At 41.9% G+C, this 22,619-nt stretch overlaps 1 protein-coding gene across 2 annotated transcripts; it reads right to left on the minus strand.

The window, feature by feature from the left end:
• Window positions 1-26: 26 nt before the first annotated feature.
• LOC135528327 (serine/threonine-protein phosphatase 6 regulatory ankyrin repeat subunit C-like) lies at window positions 27-22,511 on the minus strand. Of its 2 annotated transcripts, none has more exons than XM_064957326.1 (26): window positions 22,311-22,511; window positions 21,913-21,999; window positions 20,300-20,378; window positions 20,020-20,090; window positions 19,684-19,884; window positions 19,337-19,424; window positions 17,152-17,294; window positions 16,743-16,955; window positions 16,413-16,491; window positions 16,106-16,303; window positions 15,856-15,973; window positions 15,672-15,740; window positions 15,377-15,517; window positions 15,202-15,264; window positions 14,942-15,053; window positions 14,764-14,835; window positions 14,424-14,625; window positions 14,088-14,175; window positions 13,749-13,866; window positions 13,242-13,461; window positions 11,669-11,756; window positions 10,593-10,676; window positions 10,246-10,391; window positions 10,037-10,119; window positions 9,726-9,900; window positions 27-8,906 (listed from the first exon to the last, which is right to left on the minus strand). In XM_064957326.1, exons 1-26 carry the CDS (start codon window positions 22,335-22,337, stop codon window positions 8,638-8,640), a joined length of 3,234 nt encoding a protein of 1,077 aa, XP_064813398.1. In that variant the 5' UTR covers window positions 22,338-22,511; the 3' UTR covers window positions 27-8,637. The 2 variants fall into 2 exon arrangements, with proteins under 2 accessions (XP_064813398.1, XP_064813397.1); XM_064957325.1 differs by having other exon boundaries at window positions 14,942-15,056.
• Window positions 22,512-22,619: the final 108 nt, after the last annotated feature.

Raw genomic sequence — 22,619 nt, forward strand, 5'->3', positions numbered from 1 at the left:
ATCAGAAACACACATTGCATTGAATATTCAGCAATAGCACTTTATTTAAAACACACAACCAACCCTAAGCCACAATACTGAATGACAAGACCAACTCGCTGCAGCAAACATCGTATAAAATAGATTTAGGTTCAAATGTTTAATAAATCCTTTAAAATCATTTTAGTGTCAAAGACAGATGCAGATTCTTCCAAAATTGTGAATTATCGTTTACATTTCTATAACAAATTACCATTTACATATTGTCTACACAATGGAATAACAAGGCAAAGTGCTTTCAGGATCGATTGCATTGTCAAATAAAGAAATGGCTTGAGGTTTTTGGAGGGATAGTGGGGTGAATGGGAATGTGGGGGCAGGGCAAGGGTCTGTCTGGTCAGATACCGGACCTCTCCCTGGTCCCCTGTTCACATGGAATTAAAGCAGCTATACAGAGATTATGGTGGGGAGGCAAACACCTACCAACTGTTTGGTTTGGCGTGGATTAGTGTTTTTGAAGGCATACGGCTTGAGGGGAACAAAACTCACCCACGTACAGAATATAACAATGTGCATATAACCTGACTCCCCCATGACAACCTGTGAAAAATATATATTATGATAGTACCAAACCAGCTGTACGTACGTATGCAATAACTAACCCAACAAAACATTCACATTCCAGGAAGCTGTAAACTAACAGATGTAGAGCACATGAAAACATTTGTACATCGATTCAAGACAAACAGAAAATGCCAATGTACTCATTCATGTAATTCATCCCAAAAACAAGGGGTTTTGCTATGCAAGGACCACATCAGTCAAAATTAATGTCTAGCGTGGGTAGGAGACATGAGTCATAACACAGTCTGGCTTCACATCCCAGTGCTATTTTCTAATATGTTTTTCATAAATCATTTCATGTTGAACACACAATTATACATACAATCAAGCACACTTCATGTTGAATTATTGTTCATGGTAAAATTCTAAGATTCTCATAGGCTACTGTGTATTTGTTTGTCAAAACAGATGGAGATGAACTCAAAGCTGCAATTTAGAGGTAGGAAAAATGCTTCTTCTGAAAACCGCAAGAAATGCAAACAAGTTTATTTCCATGAATACCATTATATGTATTATATGTACCAACCTTACTACAAATTCTATAAGTGAGAGGCGTGTTTATATTCCTTGACTGGCTGTGTTTGAATTTGGAAATGGAGCTACATCATTGGTCCTGGTGTCATTGCCATCACAGGTCTAGAGCACATGCTGGTGATGGCATTTTCTTCTTACAGTAGAATAGTATTTGAAGGTTTGTAAATGAGGTAATCAAGAGTTAAAATAGGGAATGGTTCCATCCTCTGGGGGGGGGGGGGGGAATACAGAAACCTGTAAGTCAGTCATTCACCAGCAGAGAAGTTTAAAACGTGTTACCCAACAGCAAAGCTTGCAGAAACTATTGGAAAGTTTGGCAGACAAACCAAATCTCTTTTTAAAAAGGTGCATTGAGAAACCATTCGATTACAACTAATCATGTGACCCAATTCAGACTCCTCCCCCTCACCTGGCATGGGGTCCTCTCCATAGTATTTACAACAGATAAGCCACTGAGTAAAAACAGGCAACTAACCCTTAGATCGGTCTTTATCAGTTCACATTCAGTTAGGGTGCTGCAGAACAAATAAAGAAACAGCAAAAGTAAAGAAACAGCAAAAGGACCAACAAATATCACAGGATATACCCAATGAATACATCCTTTCCCCATGTATTGCTCAGGGAGCACATAGGCCATAGAGTAAATCCAACTGATAGTGTCCCAAATCACTGTGCTCTCGGAGAACCCCCATTATGGAGATATACTCCAGAGGTAATCTGGCCACAGATTTCATCGTGGGTGAAGTATAACCTGCTTGTACAGCAAATTACTTTGCTGTAATGGCTAACGTGGTTTTCGAATATTTCCTACCTCTGCTGATTTCAAGGGGAACAAGCAATATCGTACGGGCTCCCAGCATAGTACATGTCAAAAGGGTGTGTCAAAGGGTCTCCAACATGTCAAAAAGGTGTACACAGTAGGTATACGTCCTACCCTAGGCACTGAGCTGATCTTACGATACTGGTACACTTTATTCGCTACCTTTTCATTTCCATTGTCGTCGATATGTCCGATTTAGACAGGCCTGCCTACTTACATTAAGGGAGACCTGCCATTCACCACCTCAACATTATACTTGTGCAGTTCAGGAAATTGTCTCAACTTTCTTAAGCTGTTCTGATCTTCACTGTACAAGTTCATCACACACACACTGAGCAAGTAGTAAGATTGTGAAAGACGCACACCCCCATTTAGTGAGGGTGAGATGAATTAGGGGGGAGTCTCTCAATGTTTCTTCTGAAAACAAGGTATTTCAGCATTTCTTTAAACCACTTAAATTTACTCCCCAAAAAACCCCATTTAATTTGATACGGGGTACAACGCATACGTACACACCTACACACGCAAAACATTTCAGATTCAAGGAGATTCCCTCCATAAAACGACATCCAACTGCAAGAACAAAAAAACAAAAACACACGGTTGATCTACCAGTCAAATCATCTTGTACATGGTCTCCCTTGCGAGCAAGCAGCTTTGATACTTGACTATCAAAATCACACAGTCCTAAGAATGCAATTCCATATTCTAGACGCGAACAATTGCCACTTCTCTGGACGCAAAGCAGCGGGGAAAGGTTCCAATCCTACTGCCAGCCACAGAAAGTCTATTTTGTTTTTGGCCTTGAAAACACAGGACATGTTCTTTTACTTGAGGAAGGAAATGATAAATAAGGTTTATTGCACTCGTCTTTTTCAACAATAAAAAAGAAAAAAAAAGAGGCAAGCTTAAAGAGGACGATCTACCTCGCCCTCATGCTAATATCTGACAACGCATGTTATATTACAGCACAGTCACACTATCAACGCTACTAAGAAACCCCTACTTTCAATCAGTCTAATACAAAAACACTCCAAACAGTTACAACCAACACATTATCATTACTACTGTACCCCAATAGGATTTTCACAACTTGATCTATTCTCTACAGCTAGCGAGTTTAATTAAATACATACAACTGAAACAATCTGAATTGATATGCTCAGACTTCAGGAGAAACTACATTTACAGTACTGGTACCGACCATCCAATCGCATGCTTTCCTCATCTCCATGACCACCTTTCTTGGCTCTAACCGCCACAGCATTGAGAGCCATCCTTGAGATGACATTAAAGAATAAATGGTTCCATCTTTGGATTTGTGCTTTCAAAAAGTTACTTCAATATTGGTGCATTCAACATCAGGTCGGATATTGTTCAGATAGTTCACTCCATATGACTCAAGTTCGGAGACCCATAGCATGCACACAGAATCGGCCAAGAACGTAAAACACGAGTTGCTTATTATAGCTCACATCACATACTGTAGGTTGAGAATGTTCTTTTCAGAGAGATGCGCTCTTCTATGCTTTTACATGTCATTCAAAAGGCTTCCGGGAGGTATAAATGGAAGACCATGCGGTAGAGAGAGCATTCATTTAAAAACACATTAAAAAAAAGGCACCAACCACCTCTGAGCTGGTTATCACACAGGTCCAAATGATGGAAGAATCGTGATGAGACCACAAGCAGGGGGAAAGCTAGCATGAGTGATACTCTACAAAACCTCCCACATTAACTAACTTGAGGGGGTAAATAATTACGGCATAGCAGTCCCCCCACTATAGAATGTGTTTTCACACTACTTTTCCTCATGACCTCCATTGAATTACAGATTCTTCTGCCCTTCACATACTCTCTAAATTTGGTCCTTAGAAATCGCACTGACAAGGTAGATGTCTGTTCTTCCTTTTTCTCCTCTCCAACCGGTATGGAGGTACTTAATTAACAGCGTTATTTGGTTTTGGAGGTGACAGTCGAGCTAACAAGACCGGTAATAAGTGAAATCCCAATTTTTCACTTACAAATATGGCAAAATCCCCCAAACAATCACAAGGCAACCTTGAGCAGTGTGCCAACATGGATGCATGTGCTTCTACAACAAAAGGATCTCTGTGTGTGACCGAAATGACACCCCATTCCCTTTACAGTGCACTAATTTTGACCAGAGCGCCCCCCCCATAGGGCTTTGGTCAAAAGTAGTGCACTATGTAGGGCATAGGGTGCCATTCGGGACACATCCCATAATAGCAAAACCAGCAGAGATTTTAGCAGTCCCACTGGGAAACATAACGAACAAGATGTTAGGTGTTATAACTTAATAGGTACTGCAAGAAACTTGTTCCTTTGCCTTTAAAAGGCTCTGCTGTGAATTAAAGTTTTACATTTTATACTCGATGAAAGATACTTCAAGTAAGAATAGGGGCATCCATCGAGGACGAGGTAAATCTATTCCCTGTTAACCATACATCTGCAAACATCAAAAACTGTCCTATAATAATTACAAACCACAGGCAAAGAAATTACCATTCATTATTATTATCCATTTTTGCCAGCACAAAGTCTGTCCAATTATAAATATTTTAAATCTTCCATCCATTATTTTCTCCAGACTACCACCAACTCTATTCTATGATTGCTTTCCACTTCCTACAATCAGTACTAAGTGTTTCAAACCATTAGTCACCACTGACATCATGACCTGTATCTGTGCCAGCAATGCTTCAAATCAGAGCTTAATAATCATTCAACAACAAACAAAAAATATTCTAATAATAATGTTCGTTCTAACCATGGCTACCACAGTAAATGAGTCCAAACAAACATTTTCTACTGACCAAGTACAGTATAACTATTATGCTTAAAGGCAAATAAAGGTTTCTATGGCACTAAATGGATGTAGCTCGCTAGGTGCATTTTCCTTTTCAAAAACTGGCTACCAATTAATAAAAAAAATAAAAAATGAAAGCATCTACAGCGTAGTTAAATGTCCTGTTCAGAAGATATTGTAAGGCAATCTTAAATGGTGTTCGAGATGAATGTTCACACCCTCCAACCTCCTGTCTCCAGTGTCAATACGTGGTTATGACATACACACATTTAAGAAAGACTCATAACAGGAAGACTAATATGACAATTATTTCTTTTTGCTACTTTATCATTTCATGAATGCCAGAGAAATGCAGTGTAATAGTTCAAAAGTCAGGAGATGGCAAATAGTCTTGTTCCAATTTGACCTTAGAGTCACATGTCAGTCAATTCATGGCTCAGATTTATATTCAGTATGTACATTGCTCGAATGCATGCATATTTCTCAAACTCATTGCTATTCTTTTTCAAATATATATTTTTTATTATCCAATGTACTTTGGCAAATAAGGCCCTAACTGTGACCTAAGATTCCCATGTGACGACTACTCTGCAAATCTTCAATTGGCATCTATGAAATGCTTTGTTGGATTGGCCTAAACACAATCGAAGAGCAATAGATGTGCTGTGCACATCTTTCAGTCATTAATGCTACAAATAATCCTTTCATTGCTTCCTAATATTAAACCCTAGGGAAATATATTTGACTTGTCAGAATTATGATCTCAAGCTCCTTTACAATGAGTTCTCAGTCTATCAATGGAACACAGATATGGGGTAGTCCCAGATGGGATATATACTGAAGAACTGGCGCCATCAGCTGGACAAGGGAATTGAAAAATAAAATCTATATACATATATACACACACACACACACATCTGGCTCGTGTTCCTCTGCTCAGACGTCGCTGGCACATGCCAGATATGTAAAATACCTATCAGGTAACCACATCACTATGTTCTAGCAATCAGGTGCCTGACGGCACGCAGTCGATGACGTGGCACGCAACCGTCGGCTGATGCATGCAGTGTCTGAACTGGGGAACGTGAACCTGACCTGCTAGCCAGACACACCTGCGGTTGGATGATTGAGGTAATCAGTGTCTCTATTGTACAACACGCATCCCTCAGTGTGGAGTTAGGCGAGGAGCCTGAGGAGGATACAAGCATGGCGAAAGCAAGCCTAGCTAAAAATCACTGGACTAACCACAAGGACTAGTTCGTGGACCCTGGGATGGTATCAACTCAAACCGCACCGTGATGACTAGATTTTGGACCATGAGATCTTTTTAGCTTTAGAGTTTTGAAGTTAAATCTCAGTCAATGAAGCAGCGTATACAATCCTTGCAATCTGCTCCTGTCTTTTGCACTTTAGCTATAACCCATATGTAAATATACATATGCATGTATTCAGACTGCACACAGATATGCTGAAATGTGTTAAAGTGCTTAACTATCTCAAGTGCCTTGGATCAGGGCTAAAATGGAACTGCATTGTAGTATGCATACAACTAAAATAATGCCAATATGATTTTCCTGTTGTTCGTCAATCAATCCATGTCATTTGGTTCCTGGTTCCACACAGTCCAAGACTATTCTCTCCCCCGGACAACACTGACTATAGGGCACAAGATGATATGCTACTCTGGTATCATAGTAGGTCCTCATGTTTCTCATCCAGAACTAATGCATGTCATTTAGCATTCATCAAGAGAGGAGGTTGTGGCGAAGCAATGAAATGAAAAATGAGTCCCAGTGAGTCACTGAAATCTATTGATCCTCTGATGATGTAATGGAAAAGATGGTGTAAAAATATTTAAATTAAGTCAGGCAAAGAGCTCCAGTGGTCCGACACCACAAATCTACAACGTATGTAGAGCCACAAGACAGGATACATACCAAAAAAGGAATTTCACACTTATCGGCTTTACTAAAAACAAGTATTACTACCGGCCATATGAGAGTAACAGTTTCCTCCCAGTTCCTTGCTACAGTAAGTAACCCTACATACCTACTAGGCTTTCAAGTCTCTCTAGTCAGTCATGAATTCTGTCCGGAGACATGAACAATCAAGCTCAACCAAGGAATCATATCCTCAACAGATTAACAAGTCTGAATAGGATCCAACGCTTCTCTGCTACCCAGTGGGTGAGACCCCAGGGTTCATCATATCATGCTATCCTGCATCCGTACTGCCATGGAGGCAATCAATTGCATTTTGGGGGTTCTAGGCACAGAGCGAAAAATGCCTTGGACACAGACTTAAGCCATTAGTTTAGAATAGATCATTTCCATGGTGCTAGTATCGGTACTCAAACAAATAAGGTGAACATCAAACAAGATTTCCAAGGAAACAAAAGCCCTTGAGACTATGATTGTCTTTTTGATAACGTTCAAAATGCCAGAAATTAAATATTGCTTAAATTATACAACAACAAAAAAAAGAACACACAAAAAAAAGTGAAGAACACTTGTCAGTCCAGCGTTTCAATCTCACACCAGAACTGACCATCGTACTAGACAAGATACAAGCTTTTTGATAGAGTAACAGTGGTATTTCTCCAGCTCCAAAACGGCTGAAGTAACATTTCAGATTGACCTAACACAACATTTTGGGAAATAATACAATTAGGATTCCTCTCCGAAGGTAATTCGAAATCAATGTACCAAAATGTTTTGGGAATGATTAAAGAAAAGAAAAATGGGAAATCAATTGAAATGGCTTGTAAGATTATCACTGAGCAGTAATCTTAGAATTCAAGATAATGTGCTCAGAAAACAAGAGGCTTTGCTGAAGGTCAGTGGGGCGAGTTCGCTCCTAAAGACTTCAAATAAATAACCAAGGATTCATTGCTACTACTTTCCCTGTCTAGCCGTTCAGCAGCTGCAAAACGACTTAAGAGGTATCTCAACATCTATCTTTCTCTGTAAATATTTCTCAAATAAATATTTTGTCAGTCATAGCAGTGATATTCACCTTTGGTCATAATGTATATGCTTTAAACCAAATTCTCACTTAGTAAACACAAAATTGTGTTCTAGACAATACTTCAGCATTGAGAGCAAATGTATGCTGAAATGCCAACCTGAGCATTGTTCTCCTTTGTAAGGAGACATGCTTACATATTCATCTTTCAAACTTTAGCAGCCCTATGAAATTCTCCTCTATGAAAATGCCCCCCCCCAAAAAAAGAGGCCAAAAGTTTAAATATTAGGTTACCACAGAAGGTACATATTATAATTTTTTTTTTGTTAAAGTCAGAATCTTTATATTTAAGCATTGCACTTTTGGGTAGGACTTTGTATGGTTCATTCATAAAGTCCTTCACTTATAACCCGTTGGATCATTCTCCTTTTAGGAAGGCTGTGCATTTCTCTACGAGGCCAGCACGTCATCGGATGTTAAATACTGAATGATATGAAGAGAAAAAAAAGGGACTCAACAAAAGACTAAAAGGAAGGGAAAAAAACAAAAAAAAAACAGTGCTTTTAGCTGTCAGTCATCTTTCTGTGCTGACGAGTACCTATTTGCGGGACATTATTTAAAGGGATTTTTTTGGGTGTTTATTAGTAACCATTTTGGGACAAAGCAGTATTCCAGTGACCTTACAGAAAGAGAGATCGGTCTCAGTGTTAAGCACTAACTTATACAGAGCTGGGATAGATAGATGCTGTGGGCTCCATTTGCATATAGGTTTGACTGCACTTCAGGAGAAGATCACTCACACACACACACACACACACACACACACATATACACAGGCTACCCTGTGGTGGTGGTAGTGCTGTCAGACAGTAGATGTAGGATGACCTCACTCAGAAAGGCATCCGTCCAGGCTGACAGCGGCATGGCGGTCTTTGACATAGCCGTTGTGATGGTGGAGGCCTCCGTTGGGCAGCGGCGAGCAGGCAGCAGTGATGCCGCAATGCTTCAGTAGGTTGAGACTGGGGGAGACGGAGGAAGAGGAGCAGGGGCAGGAGGAAGGGTCCAGAGGTGGGAAAGGTTTCATGGTGGAGAGGATCAGAGCCAGGCAGTCAGCTACGTCCTTGTTGGGGGCGCAGGCCAGGGCTGGAGTGTGTCCTTGTCGACAACAAAGCACAATCAGACTGCATACACTCGAAAGCTGTGGTCTATGGCCTATGCTCAAGGAAAATTGAAATACCTAAAACAAGTACCGTAAAACTTCAATTAAATAATGAGTCTCAAATAGCCGCCCGTCACTTGATAGCCAGGCAACGGCACACATTTCAGAAAATAAATGGCTGTTTCAAATACAAGTAGGGGCTATATTAATTGTTTACGGGGTTTGATTGGTTACATTAAATAATTCAGTAATGACTCGAATAAATGATCGCGATCACGCGTTTTTAAAATCGGCAGGAAGAAACTGTTAGCCATCGGCTGCTAACATCTGAGAACCGCGAGCTAACTGACAAAAACTGTCAACTTCGGGAGTACAGACCTCTAGAAAAAAAATGTTTAAAAAATAAAAAATACATTTTCAAAATCGGCAAAGGTGGCAAAGGTATGAACTACAAAAAATGCAGAGTCCAAGGAGAATCATTATTCTGTCAAGGAAAATATATTGTTCTATTTTAATAAAGGCATTTTAAGACAAATTAAATGGGACAGTGTGTAAATTATAGCACAAGAAATAAAGAATTTGATTAAAATCCTGGAAGGGAATGCTGGAATTAAACAACTACGCAAATGGGAAAAAAGGAAAGACGCCTGGTTCAAATAGAAGCTCAATGAAAGTTTTACGGTAAGTAACAAAAAATCTGAAGTCAATTAGAAATCCTTTCGAGCCCAAGCCCATAACATTAGACTACATAGCGTAGGACTTTCTGATGTTTAAAATGAAGATGGCAAAGGATAAAGTGGAATAGTGTCTCTTACCCTCCTCATCCACTGCCAGCACTGTGGCTCCTCGACTCAGCAGTGCCTGGACAACTGTGGCCAGACCGTTGCGTGCTGCTAGATGCAGCGGCATTTGCAGTGCAGCGTTGGTTGCATTGATGAGGGTAGGGTTATGGATCTCCCCCAGAATCAGCAGGGCACACATCTCATGAGCCTGTGAGACAAATAGAAAAAAAACATGCTTACGTCAACCATGATCATCAATACATGTTCCATCATCTCAGGTCATGAGAGAGGTGCTGCATAGTCAAGGATTTCTGAGCTCGGATGATATTTTAGGTGGTGCTTACTTTGCTGCAGGCCAGATGCAGGGCAGTGTTTCCATTGTCGTCCAGCAGTGTCAGGTCAGCCTTGGCTCGGTGCAAGAGGATGGCTGAAAATTACACAGGATTCACCCCAACAGATAACGCATTCACTCTCATAAAGCGTTGTCTCACAGGACTCGCTGAACTCTATCCTTTCGCAAAACATCAACGGAAAAGGTGCTCTGTAGACTTACCCACGGTGCCACTCTGTCCGTTGTCGGCGGCGACCATGAGAGCAGAGCGTCCGGTGTGGTCCACGGCATTGATCTCAGCTCCGTGGCGTAGGACCAGCTGCAGCCCCGCCACATCCTCAGCACATGCTGCGGCATGAAGAGGGGTCCTACAGGCACAGAGAGAAAGAGACAGCCCAACATTGGTGAGCTCAGTATCGCACGACAATGAAACTGGAGTTAAAACTGGATGAAACTGGAGTCCACATTAAGTACAGAGGTACGTACATCTTTAAAGGTATACAAATGACAGGAGACACCCAAATAAACATCTAGTAAGATAACAGCACCTTGTTCTCAATAGGCCTTACCTTTCTTTAGTATCCCTGGTGTTAACCATCTGTACGCCAGCAGATTCCAACAGCATCTCTGCAGCTCCACTATGGCCATTCATTCTGCAATAAATCAAAGATGACCAAACATGACTAAATTAGTGCTAAAACATCAAATCCATCATCCTTTCCCAAACATTGTTTTACAGACATCGTCTGTAAAATGTACAGGTAACTGCCAAAATAAAGGAACCGCCAACTTAACGTCTTAATAGGGCGTTGGGCCACCATGAGTTAGAAAAGTGACGCATAGCCATGGTAGACAAAATAATGAGTCATGGGTAACTGCTTATGTAGAGTCTGTCTGACAGTGGGTGTTGCGAGACAAGTGGGAGGATCAACACAAGTGGGTGTATAGAAACCTAACAGCTAATTGGGAAGATTGGTTGCCTCTCAATACAGTTTTGTGCGGCTACTTTCTGCTTCCCTGTAGCACTTTAGCTAAGCCTAACCCTTTCCCTCCTAACCTGCCACGTCAATGATCCTAACCTGCCACGTCAATGATCCTAACCTGCCACGTCAATGAGCCTAACCTGCCACGTCAATGAGCCTAACCTGCCACGTCAATGAGCCTAACCTGCCACGTCAATGAGCCTAACCTGCCACGTCAATGAGCCTAACCTGCCACGTCAATGAGCCTAACCTGCCACGTCAATGAGCCTAACCTGCCACGTCAATGAGCCTAACCTGCCGAGCTAAAATGCTACAATGAAGCAGCCATGCAAAACAATCGTGAGGGGCAACCAATCTACCCAATTAGCTGTTAGGTTGACACACCCACTGCTGTTTATCTTCCCACTTGTTATTTTGCAATGGCCACTGTTAGACACTCCACATATGTAGTCACCCATACTTGAAAATAATATGCCTGCCCAGCATTGTTATACAGGGCACTAAGCATGATGGGATGTAACTTGCTTAATCAACTCAGGAACTACACCTGTGTGTGGAAGCACCTGTTTTCAATATACTTTTATCCCTCATTTACTCAGGTTTTTCCATTTTGGCAGTTACCTGTATAATCATGTTTAAAACATTGACAAGAGAATACTCACAGAGCACAGTGCAATGGGGTAAAGGAGTTTCCCTCCTGGATACTACACGTTTTGTGTTCAAGTAAAACCTCCAAACAGTCTTCTTGCCCTGAGAAAGAAGACGAAAAGTGTGTTTCAAATGTGCATACTGCTAGCGATTTCATTTGAATAACGAACGGTCACGCTACAAAAACAGATATAGGTTCTCCCCTCACATTCGATTTATACATACATTTCATATACAGTACCTTCAGAAAGCATTCACACCCTGTTGACTTCTCCCACATTTTGTTTTGTTACAGTCTGAATTTAAAATGTGATTGTGTGTCACTGGCCTACACACACACACACACACACACACACACACACCTATAATGTCAAAATGTAATTATGTTTTTAGAAATTTTCACAAATGATTTAAAAACGTAATGAATTAAAAACATAGTGGGTTAACTGCCTGTTCAGGGGCAGGATGACAGATACGTACCTTGTCAGCTCGGGGATTCGAACTTGCAACCTTTCGCTTACTCGTCCAACGCTCTAACCACTAGGCTACCCTGCCGCCCCAGAATACATACTAAGTTGCATGGAGAGGAAGGAAACTGCTCAGAGATTTCACCATGAGGCCAATGGCGACTTTAAAAACAGTTGAATGACTGATCAGAGAAAGCTGAGGATTGATCAACAACATTGTAGTTACTCCACAATAGTAACCTTAAATGCCAGAGTGAAAAGAGTGGAAAGAAGGAAGCCTGTATAGAATAAAAAGTATTCCAAAACATGCTTCCTGTTTGCAATAAGACACTAAAGAACAACTGCTAAAAAAGTGGCAAAGAAATTAACTTTTTGTCCTGAATACAAATCACTACGTTTGAGGCAAATCTAACACAACACATCATTGAGAACCACTCTTCATATTTTCAAGCATAGTGCTGGCTGCATCATGTTATGGGTATGCTTGTCATCGGCAAAGACTAGGGGGTTTCGGAGGATAAAAATAAGTGAAATAGAGCAAACAGACAAAATACTAGAGGAAAACCTGGTTCAGTCTGCTTTCCAACAGACACAGGGAAATAAATTCACCTTTCTGCAGAACAATAACCTAAAACACAAGGCCAAATATACACGGGAGTTGCTTACCAAGAAGATATTGAATGTTCCTGAGTGGCCAAATTACAGTTTTGACTTGAAAATGGCTGTCCAGCAATGATCAACTATCAACTTGACATAGCTTGAAGAATTTTTTAAAGAATGACACACAAAAAAAGTGTACAATCCAGGTGTGCAAAGCTCTTAGAGACTTACCCAGAAAGACTCACAGCTGTAATCACTGCCAAAGGTGATTCTAACATGAATTGACTCAGGGGCGTGAATACGTATGTAAATTAGATATTTCTGTATTTCATTCTCAATAAATTTGCTAAAAATTCCAAAAGTATGTTTTCACTGTCATTATGGGTTATTTTGTGCAGATGGGTGAGAAAAATACCAATTGAAAATTCATTTGAAATTCAAACTGTAACACAAAATGTGGAATAAGTCAAGGGGTAGGAATACTTTCTGAAGGCACTGTATACACTTATTGAACGCTGACCTTGGTAAGCAGCCCAGTGTGATGGCGTGTACTCTTCATGGTCCAATAGGGAGTCAAGAGGGTCGGAGCGTGTGGCCGCACGCAGCAGACTGGCGAGGATGTCAGTGTGGCCGCGGGAGGCCGCGTAGTGGAGTGGGGTACGACCCTGGCCATCCCGACACAGTGCAGAGGCCTTGTGGTCCAGCATGGCTGTGACACATTCGTCACGGCCCAACGCAGCCTACGGGACAGGGACACACAGGGAGCGGCGAGGGACGGAGATGGAGTTATTTCCTCTCTGCTCCACCCTAAGAGTTACACAGCTCGATTCCCTCAAATTCTACTGTGCTTTAATAATTATTTCAAACTGATGCTGTTCCTTTAATAAACTTATGTTAGTGTTCCTCTATATCACATAACTGAACCAGACAAGCTGTACAACATTACCTTTTTCACAGGACACAGTTACAGTAAGTGTAGTGGATGTGTAACCAGCCCAGTACTGCTCAGCTCAGTAGTGTGACTCACCCCTCTGTGCAGGGCAGTGCTGCCCCTCTTGTCTTTGGTGTCAGGCCAGGCCCCCTTCTCCAACAGCAGGTGGACACAGTCTGTATGGCCACCCAGGACAGCCAGCATCAGAGGAGTCCTGAGGATGACCACACAGTCATTTACATTACAATACCACATCAACAATAAAGCCTCCTAGCAGGCGGAATGTGCGATTCTGCAAATCTTCAGTAAACAGCTTAAACGGTATTCCTGACTCTGGATCCATACTAAAAATAAACAGAATAATTGGACGTCCCAACCAAAGACAACATCAGCAAAGCTTCCTGGCAGGCAGTGAGAAACGGAGAGACCACTCACTGTTCCTGTGTGTCTGTGATGTTGGTAAGGTCTGCCTCCTCCCCACTGTCCACCAGCATGTGCAGACATTCAGTGTGGCCGTTGGCAGCTGATATGAAATGACAAATATAATTTCATTACACACTCAACCCTGACTGCTAGTGTCTAAGCTATTGCATACTACCTAAGGCAGACAATATGGAACGATACGCAGGGACACCCGCTTGCAAGTAAGAGAGTCAATGTATTCATTACACCTGGCACATAAACTAACTTGATCAGCATTGTTTGCAAAAATACATTCCACATCCAATTCTAGGAAGGGCGGGGGGGTGAGAAGTATGGCGTGATCCGTACCTGCGACATGTAGAGGGGTCCACATGTGTCTGTTCTCGTTGAGGAGGCAGGAGGCCCCCTGTGCTAGCAGGACCTCGACACAGCGGGCGTAACCTCTCTGGGAGGCCAGGTAGAGCACAGAGCGGCCCGAGGCATCCTGCACATCCACGTACGCAGCAGTCTCCGTCAGCACACGCAGCGCCTGCCAGTGGCCATTATCAGCCTGAAGGGGGAGAGGAGATGGTGCACGACAGGAAACAGTCATGTTTTTGGCTGCTCTATATGAACATGGCATCTTCTCCACACAGTCTCAAGCAGTGATGTATCAGAGCAGGCTTTAGGAATGAAAAGGCACACTTACAGCTAAATGCAATGGACTCACTGGAATACTGCTCTCAATGTCTCCCAATGCGTTAAACGACATTTCCAGGAGCTGAAGGAACATGGTTATGCTGCATTACCGCCCACACAGCAAGGTCATGGTGAAAAACAATTCACCGGTTTAGCTTCGTACGGTATTGAACACAAACAGGACTTACCAGCTCCAGGTTCTGCTTGTTGCCGTGAGAAGCAGCATAGTGAACAGCACTGTAACCTTTAGAGTTGACCAGGGATGGGTCGGCACCGTTGTCCAACAGATGCTCCAAACAACTACTTACAAAGACAGACAAAAATAACAGTCAAGTGGATGTCATGAAATAAACTAAATCGCGAGTCCTTCAAGCAGATCTTTAATTAGTGTTACATATTCTGGACTGTGGCCGCTATACAAAACAATGGTTGCAGACAGTAAACTCACAAATAGGACTCCTTTGCTCCATCCTCCTCCCTCTGAAGAGTCCCGGGGAAATGTCGGTCCATTCTGGAAGTGCAGAATTAAACACATTTAAGGACAAATTCCACACAGAGCCATGTTTCCTGAAAGCACGTTGTCATGCGTCAGTAGATTTTTGCGATGGAGTGCGAGTTCCTACCTGCAGAAGGCCTGGGAGGCAGCGGAGTAGTGCAAGGGAGTACAGCCTGTACGGTCAGGCTCGTTGACCTCAGCGCCAGCGCTCACTAGGGTCACGGTGCACTGGTACCTCCCATTAGCAGCTGCATAATGCAAAGGAGTCCTGAGTGAGAGAAGGCCCACAGAACCACTATCAGCCCATTCATCAAATGTATTCACAAAGCACTTCTTACAGCAGACGTTACCACAGAGCTTTTACAGTAACCCGACAATACCCACACCAGCATACGAGTACAAACAGAAAAGCAAAAACTCACCTTCCCGACTTGTCCCTCTGATTCAAGTCGGTACCACTGCTTAAGAGCATGTTCAGACATTCAACGTTTCTGTCAGAAGAGAAGTGAGGAACACAATGACGAGAGCGGCTGATTCGTTAGACGGCATTAACCAATACAGTGGCTCAGAGTCGGTCCCGTTTTGGAGTGCGGTTCTGTCCCTTACCCTCCAGAGGCAGCAGCGTGTAGACACGTCCTTCCAAAGGTGTCTGGGATGTTGATGTCAAACCCGGCTGATAGTACGTGCTCCTTACTCAGAGAAGAAACAATACTATACAGCTGACCTGAGGGGAGAGGAAGAGGCAACTAGAAATAACATCCAACACGTGACACTACAGTCAGACACAGCCCCTCCAGTGTATAGAATCCAGCAGATGTGTGTGAATGAATGATATATATATATATATGGTACCAACCTGAGGAGAGTAGCTTGCGACAACAGTCTGAAAAACCATAGAGCACAGCCAGGTGCAGAGGGAACATCCCATGAATCCCTTGTCTGGCTGTATCTGCACCGTTGGTCATCAGAGTGCTGATCAGCAGCTCATGGCCGTACTTAGCAGCAACATGGAGGGGGGTATTGCCATATTTATCCACACTGTCAATCTCTCCACCTGGGGGGGAAAACAAAGCAACAGGAAGAGACGAATGAGTAGAGAACCAGTGGGACAAGAGTAATTTAAAGCAGCCTCACAGGTCAGTCAGAGGGGTTGTCATGGTTACCGTTTTGGATGAGGATCTGAGAGCGGGTGAAGCGTCCGTGTATAGCTGCCATGTGCAGGGGGCTCTTCCCTTCTTTACTCTGGAGATGGAAAAAACACATGTTTTACTTGTCTTGCAGACAAATCATTGCTTAATCTCCACATAAAACAAAATGTCAGGGTGAAAATGGTGGTAGGGATGGCATTGGTCAGTCTTAGAGAAGGAGTGCGGATCTAGGACCAGTTAAGCCTTTTCGATAATAATGAATTTGATTTTATGGACAGGAGTTAGGGGATCTGAGATCAGCAATCGTACTCTGAGACCATTTTTTAATACATTGGGGCCTCAAACCTGCTGGTTGACGTCAGCCCCGTTGTTGACCAGCAGCTCCAGGCAGAGGGCCCCGTTGGTGGATACAGCAGCCAGGTGCAGTGGGGTGTAGCCACTCCTGTTGGGCTGGTTGACGTTAGCTCCGTGGTTCACCAGTTCATTGGCCACAGCCTCCTGGCCTGTGTAGCAGGCCACATGCAGTGCAGTGTTCCCAAAGGCATTGGGCTCATCCAGCTGAAAGAGCAACAACACACAAGACATGAGCAATTAGCTAAGTAACAAAAGGTTAAAAAATATATATATATATAAAACAATTGAATTGTAATCAGAGATAATCATCTGCCTCTTCTGAACATGGCCAGAGTATAATAAGTATTATTTACTATGGCTATCTTGAGAGTCCGTTTACACATTTGAACTCCACACTCACCTCTGCCCCGAGCCTCAGAAGGTACTTGACGATGTCAATGTGTCCGCTGGCAGCTGCAGCGTGGAGAGGTGTGTAACCCTGCTTGTCCTGGCAGCCTTTGTCTGCACTCCGAGACACTAGCAGCTTCACCACCTCCAGATGCCCTATAAGACACAGGGGAGAGGCCGGGGGGGGGGGGCCCGGGGTGTGAGGAGAGGTGAGAGGCCGGGGTGTGAGGGGCGGGAATAGGCAGTGTGTCCTGTTTTTAATGTCACCCTCTTGTGAAGAGTACATCCACTGTTCATCAGAGCAGGGTGAACTGTAGTTTTAACTATGCTTTCTGGAAAGTAACTATCTTTCCAAGGGAACAAATAGTTACTTTGGAGGTGACTGCAACTATTTGAATACAGATCCTCAAAAATGACTATTTTTCTGAAACTATTGGATTGGCTGCCTTCAACTGATGGCAGGGCTGCATGTGGAACTGCATGTTGTAGATAGAATGAAATGAAGAGAGCACACATAATATCCTATACTATTCCAATCTGTCTGACGGTCATATCTAATCTACAAAATACATCAAGGTTATTATAGCAAACTAAAACTAATCATGAAAAAATGAGTAAACTGAAATAAAATTAACAAACATGTTTGAAAAACTAAAAATATTATCTTTGACTCCTATACCAAATAAAATGAAAACCCCATTTGATTGTAAAGCTTTTTATTTTATTGGGTTCACACTGAAATGGACTTTATCATTTAAAGGTAGACTCAGCGAGATGACTGCAGATATTGGGCGCGTTTCATTGTTTAGGTTAAAGCAACTGACTGTAGACAAAAGTTGAGGAGTGAAGTTGGGGGAGGTGCATCGGCGACAGCCAGACACTAATGTGGTTTTCCAACAAAAAGGCCCAGTACAACATGGCAGCGCTGCCATTGTTTCAGACCTGGGTTCAAATACCATTTTAAAATATCTCAATTACTTTCAAAAATGTTCTTGTTTAAAACCACACAAGGGATAGTTCACTCAGAATACAAACTAACATGATTGTCCACCTACCAGGCTGTAGTTGATTCAAGGCAGTTCTGGGATGTAAAATGTCCGTTCTAAACATAATAGCCATATTTGTTTACTCTTATCATTCTCAGTGCCTGTGTAATAAAACTGGGATTACTTTTGGAGCAACGTATTATTAGCACATTTGCATTTTAAATGCATAGCAATGACCCAAGAGCTTTTGTAACCACTGTACACAAGAGGAATAATGACTGTTCTTTATTCCACTTACGTAATAACTTGTGCATTTGTAAAGCAATTTCCAAAGCCCTATGTAACAACAATGTTGCTATGGTAATAATCAGTTACTACACAGGTATAAGAACTTGATGTCAAGTGTTACTGTATCACTTTGTCTCACTCATTCTGAAAATATATTTGTTAGTAATTTTGAAGTTGTGAAAGTGGTTTACTGTATTGTTGAGGTGATTCCATGTCCCTCGTGTATTTCATTCTAGGCTATAGGCAAATAAATAATATTTGAATATATGCAAGTTGTTTTTCTGAGACCTGATTTGAATATCAAAAGAAAATAGTTGCTTTTAGTTGAAATTCTATATAAACTATAATTGACTACTTTGAGTATCTGAAAAGTTTGTATTTTCAAATAAACTAAAAAATACAACAATGTTCTGCCCAGGTCTGCTGTTCATTCAACTTAAAACAGGACTTTAGGAGAAACAACGGCCATTTTTCATCACCTGACATTCTTGCCAAGTTTAGGAAATTCATGATTTTTCACCCATTTTTTGTTGTTGAAGCAATCAGCAGTTAAAACAATAAAGTGCTCTTTGTGCCACTGTTTCGGTCAAAGGCTGATGGATGGGGCTGGATAAATGTAACCTTTCAAACTTATAGAGTGCATTGGATGCAAGGAATGACCATCAATTTTATAAAAATTATAGTTTTAACCCTGTTTTGAGGCTATACAGTGTTGTTTAAATGTACTTGATTACAAATTGAGTAAAACTAGTTCATATTTTGGGTTCTGATGGGGTACGACAGTTGAACGAAGCTCATGAGGCATTTATAAGTTACATTCTTCAAGAATCAATGGGTACATATCATTCATTTATCAGTCCAATGGTGGATGTAGCAACCGCGGATTGTCCTTTTAAGAGTTTCCCAATGCAGATTACCGCTCACCCAAGTACGCTGCCCAGTGGATAGGCTGTCTCTCTCTCTTATCATTGGCACTCAAGTTGGCTCCTTTATTCAGCAGCAACTTCACCATCTAAGGACAGACAAAGTTAATATAAATACATTATATACATACATAGAATTTTCATCATTCATACACCTGCTAACCTGGGTCCGTATTCGCAAAATCATCTCAGAGTAGGCATGCTGATGCATGATCAGTTGTTCTTTATTTTAACTCATAATGAATAAAATGGGAGACCTATTTCTAGATCAACACCCCTACTCTGAAATGGTTTGTGAAAATGGCGCTGTTCTAAGTATAAACAATATTTCGAGCCCTCCCCTCTCACCTCCATGTATCCGCTCTGAGCAGCATGGTGCAAAGCGGTTCTGCCAGTGCGGTCTGCCATGTTCAGGTTGCTCAGTTGGGGGAGCAGGGCCTCTGCACAGCGTGTGGCTCTATTGGCAGCTGCAACATGCAGTGGTGTCTGCCAGAACTTGTCCCGTGCATTGGCCTCAGCTCCCTGCCGCAGAAGTAGTCCCACTGCCCTCTGGAGAGAGAAGGAATCAAACAGGGCTTGAGAAAACACTTCTTGACCAAACCCAAACATTGTCCATGTTTGAAACAGTTTGGTACTAAGTGCTATATAAATCTTAACATGAGAGAGATGATCAACATTCCTTACTTCATTCCGGGAGGCAGCTGCCCTGTGCAATGGAGTTAACCACACATGGTCCTTAGCATTTACATTTGCACCTATGAGAGTGTACAAGACAAGGAGCATTATTAGAGGGCCATGACAAGTACAGTAGAGTCATACTAATGAACAGACACTACACAGTGCTACTACAACTGCAAGTAGACCAAAACCACATTTTCATTGCAAACACATCAGAAGGTCAGGCGGGGGCATTCTGTTTAGCGAATAGAAGTACCAGTGATTGGTCCATTTTGGTCACAATTACCTGCATTGATGAGGAAGTCCATGATATGAACATCTCCCAAACAGGCAGCAGCATGTAGCGGCGTGCGGCGCTCTTGGTCCTGTGGGGAAAAGACACAAATAAAGTATTTGTATTGAGATGCAAAATCTATCTCCCTCTTACCCCATCAGCCACCAATAAGCGCATTTGTGAAATATTGCTGAAATATTTACATTTAGGCCTTCTGTTGACTTTGTACTGTTATTGCATATACACACTACCGTTCAAAAGTTTGGGGTTGCTTAAAATTGTCCTTTTTGAAAGAAAAGCACAAAAAAATGTGTCCATTAAAAATAAAAAATGGTTGAGAAATACAGTGTTTAATGGAATATGTACTTGTCCTCTTGCTCAGTTGTGCACCGGGGACTCCCACTCCTCTTTCTGGTTAGGGCCAGTTTGTGCTGTTCTGTGAACGGAGTAAGTGGTACACAGCGTTGTACGAGCTCTTTAGTTTATTGGCAATTTCTCACATGGAATAGCGTTCATTTCTCAGAACAAGAATAGACTAACAAGTTTCAGAAGAAAGTGCTTTGTTTCTGGACATTTTGAGCCTGTAATCGAAGTCACAAATGCTGATGCTCCAGATACCCAACTAGTCTAAAGAAGGCCAGGTTTATTGCTTATTTAAAATCAGGGACAACAGTTTTCAGCTGTGCTAACATAATTGAAAAAGGGTTTTATAATGATCAATTAGCCTTTTAAAATGATATACTTGGATTAGCTAACACAACGTGCCATTGGAACACAGGAGTGATGGTTGCTGATAATGGGCATCATGCACACAGACCGAAACTAAAAATGTAGGTCTATAAATATAAAATAACTAGAGATTTCACACCAGTGACCTCAGTAAATGTTTTCCTGCCTATTAAGATTTAAATAACTTGAATATTTATTTTTTTGGTAATATTTTTCCCAATATTGTTTTCCTTTTTCCACCTTTTAAAAAATTTCCCCACGTACCTTCTGGGGACTGCCTTCTTAACCAGATGGGTTCATGTACCCCTTTTTTGGAAACACTGCTCTTGGACTTTTATCAACATATTTGCCTGTATTCACACTCCAGTGTAGTAGCCCACCCGGCACAGCCAGAAGAGGATTGGACACCACTCAGAGCCTGGTTCCTCTCTAGATTTCTTCCAAGGTTTCGTCCTTTCGAGGGAGTTTATCCCTGGCCACCGTGCTTCTACATCAACATTGCTTGCTGTTTTAGGCTGGGTTTCTGTATAGCACTTTGTGACATCTTCACATTTATTGTACACCTATGTAGATATTCCTTTTTTAAAGCAGATTCTTGCTACAATAGTAATTTACAAAATGAACAATGTCTACACTATTTCTGATCAACTTGATGTTATTTTAATGGACAAAAAAAACAATGACATTTCTAATTGACCCAACTTTTGAACGGTAGTGTATATAGTAACGAGGTTTCTGGGAAATACAAAATAAATAATCTCATCACATGAACTGGGTAAAGGACCCACACGGCACCACTCTACTTGCAATAACTGGAGAGATGTTGAGATACAGTCCAATATCAATGCCATAAAACCGAGCCAGTGCTGCAGCACTGTCTGCCACCACAAGCATACCAGTGCATTGACATCCTCTTTCTTGTTGTGCAATAGTTGTTGAATTTCATCGGCATTCCGATTGAAAACCGCTTGGACCAGTGGAGGCTGCGGAGAAGAACAGGATAATGTCACGCTGTGCTTAGCAAGGAATGGTAGCTAGTTAAGTGAACAGTTTACATACATTAATCAGCGATACTTGGGCCGCGCCGAGGTTTAGCTAACGTTAGCCATCTAACTAGCAATCCTACGACATTTCTTTCAGACAGATCCTTGCGTCAAACGTTATTGAACTATTCGACTTTTAGGAAAATGCTATCATAACACGGGATAAGCTAGCAAACCGACAGTCTATGAGCTAGACAGACAAATAGCCAGACTGGCTTTTCAACTAGCATGCTAGCTACTTGCTAGCTCACCTGGTCTGTAATGTTGAGTACTCCCATCTCCCAAAATCAGCCAGGACGGAGCTCCTTCATTAGGGTGGAACTGCAGTGTATATTAAACGACAGTTTTGATTTTCATTTTCAAAGTTAACTCTAGCGATCTGCATAGATAGCGCTTGATCTGTGTTGCTGTCCGTCTCTGCTTGATGTTTGTTTGTTTGTTGCTTCGGCTTTCTGCTATCCTGCACATGCGCAGTTTCACGCTCGTTCTTATTTAACCTCAGCGGTCTTGCTCTTCCAGACAAAGCGAGGGCCTTTGTTTTCAAGGGGGGCGACAATTAT

The sequence above is a fragment of the Oncorhynchus masou genome, chromosome 33 (assembly GCF_036934945.1).
Source record: "Oncorhynchus masou masou isolate Uvic2021 chromosome 33, UVic_Omas_1.1, whole genome shotgun sequence".
Lineage (NCBI taxonomy): Eukaryota > Metazoa > Chordata > Actinopteri > Salmoniformes > Salmonidae > Oncorhynchus > Oncorhynchus masou.

Coding starts and splice junctions, on each gene's coding strand:
- LOC135528327 (XM_064957325.1), bottom strand. CDS start 22,337: ATGGGAGTACTCAACATTACAGACCAG. Junction 15,974..16,105: donor TCGCAAGCTACTCTCCTCAG/GTTGGTACCATA, acceptor CTCTCCCCTCAG/GTCAGCTGTATAGTATTGTT. Junction 11,757..13,241: donor ACACTGGGCTGCTTACCAAG/GTCAGCGTTCAA, acceptor CTTCTTTCTCAG/GGCAAGAAGACTGTTTGGAG.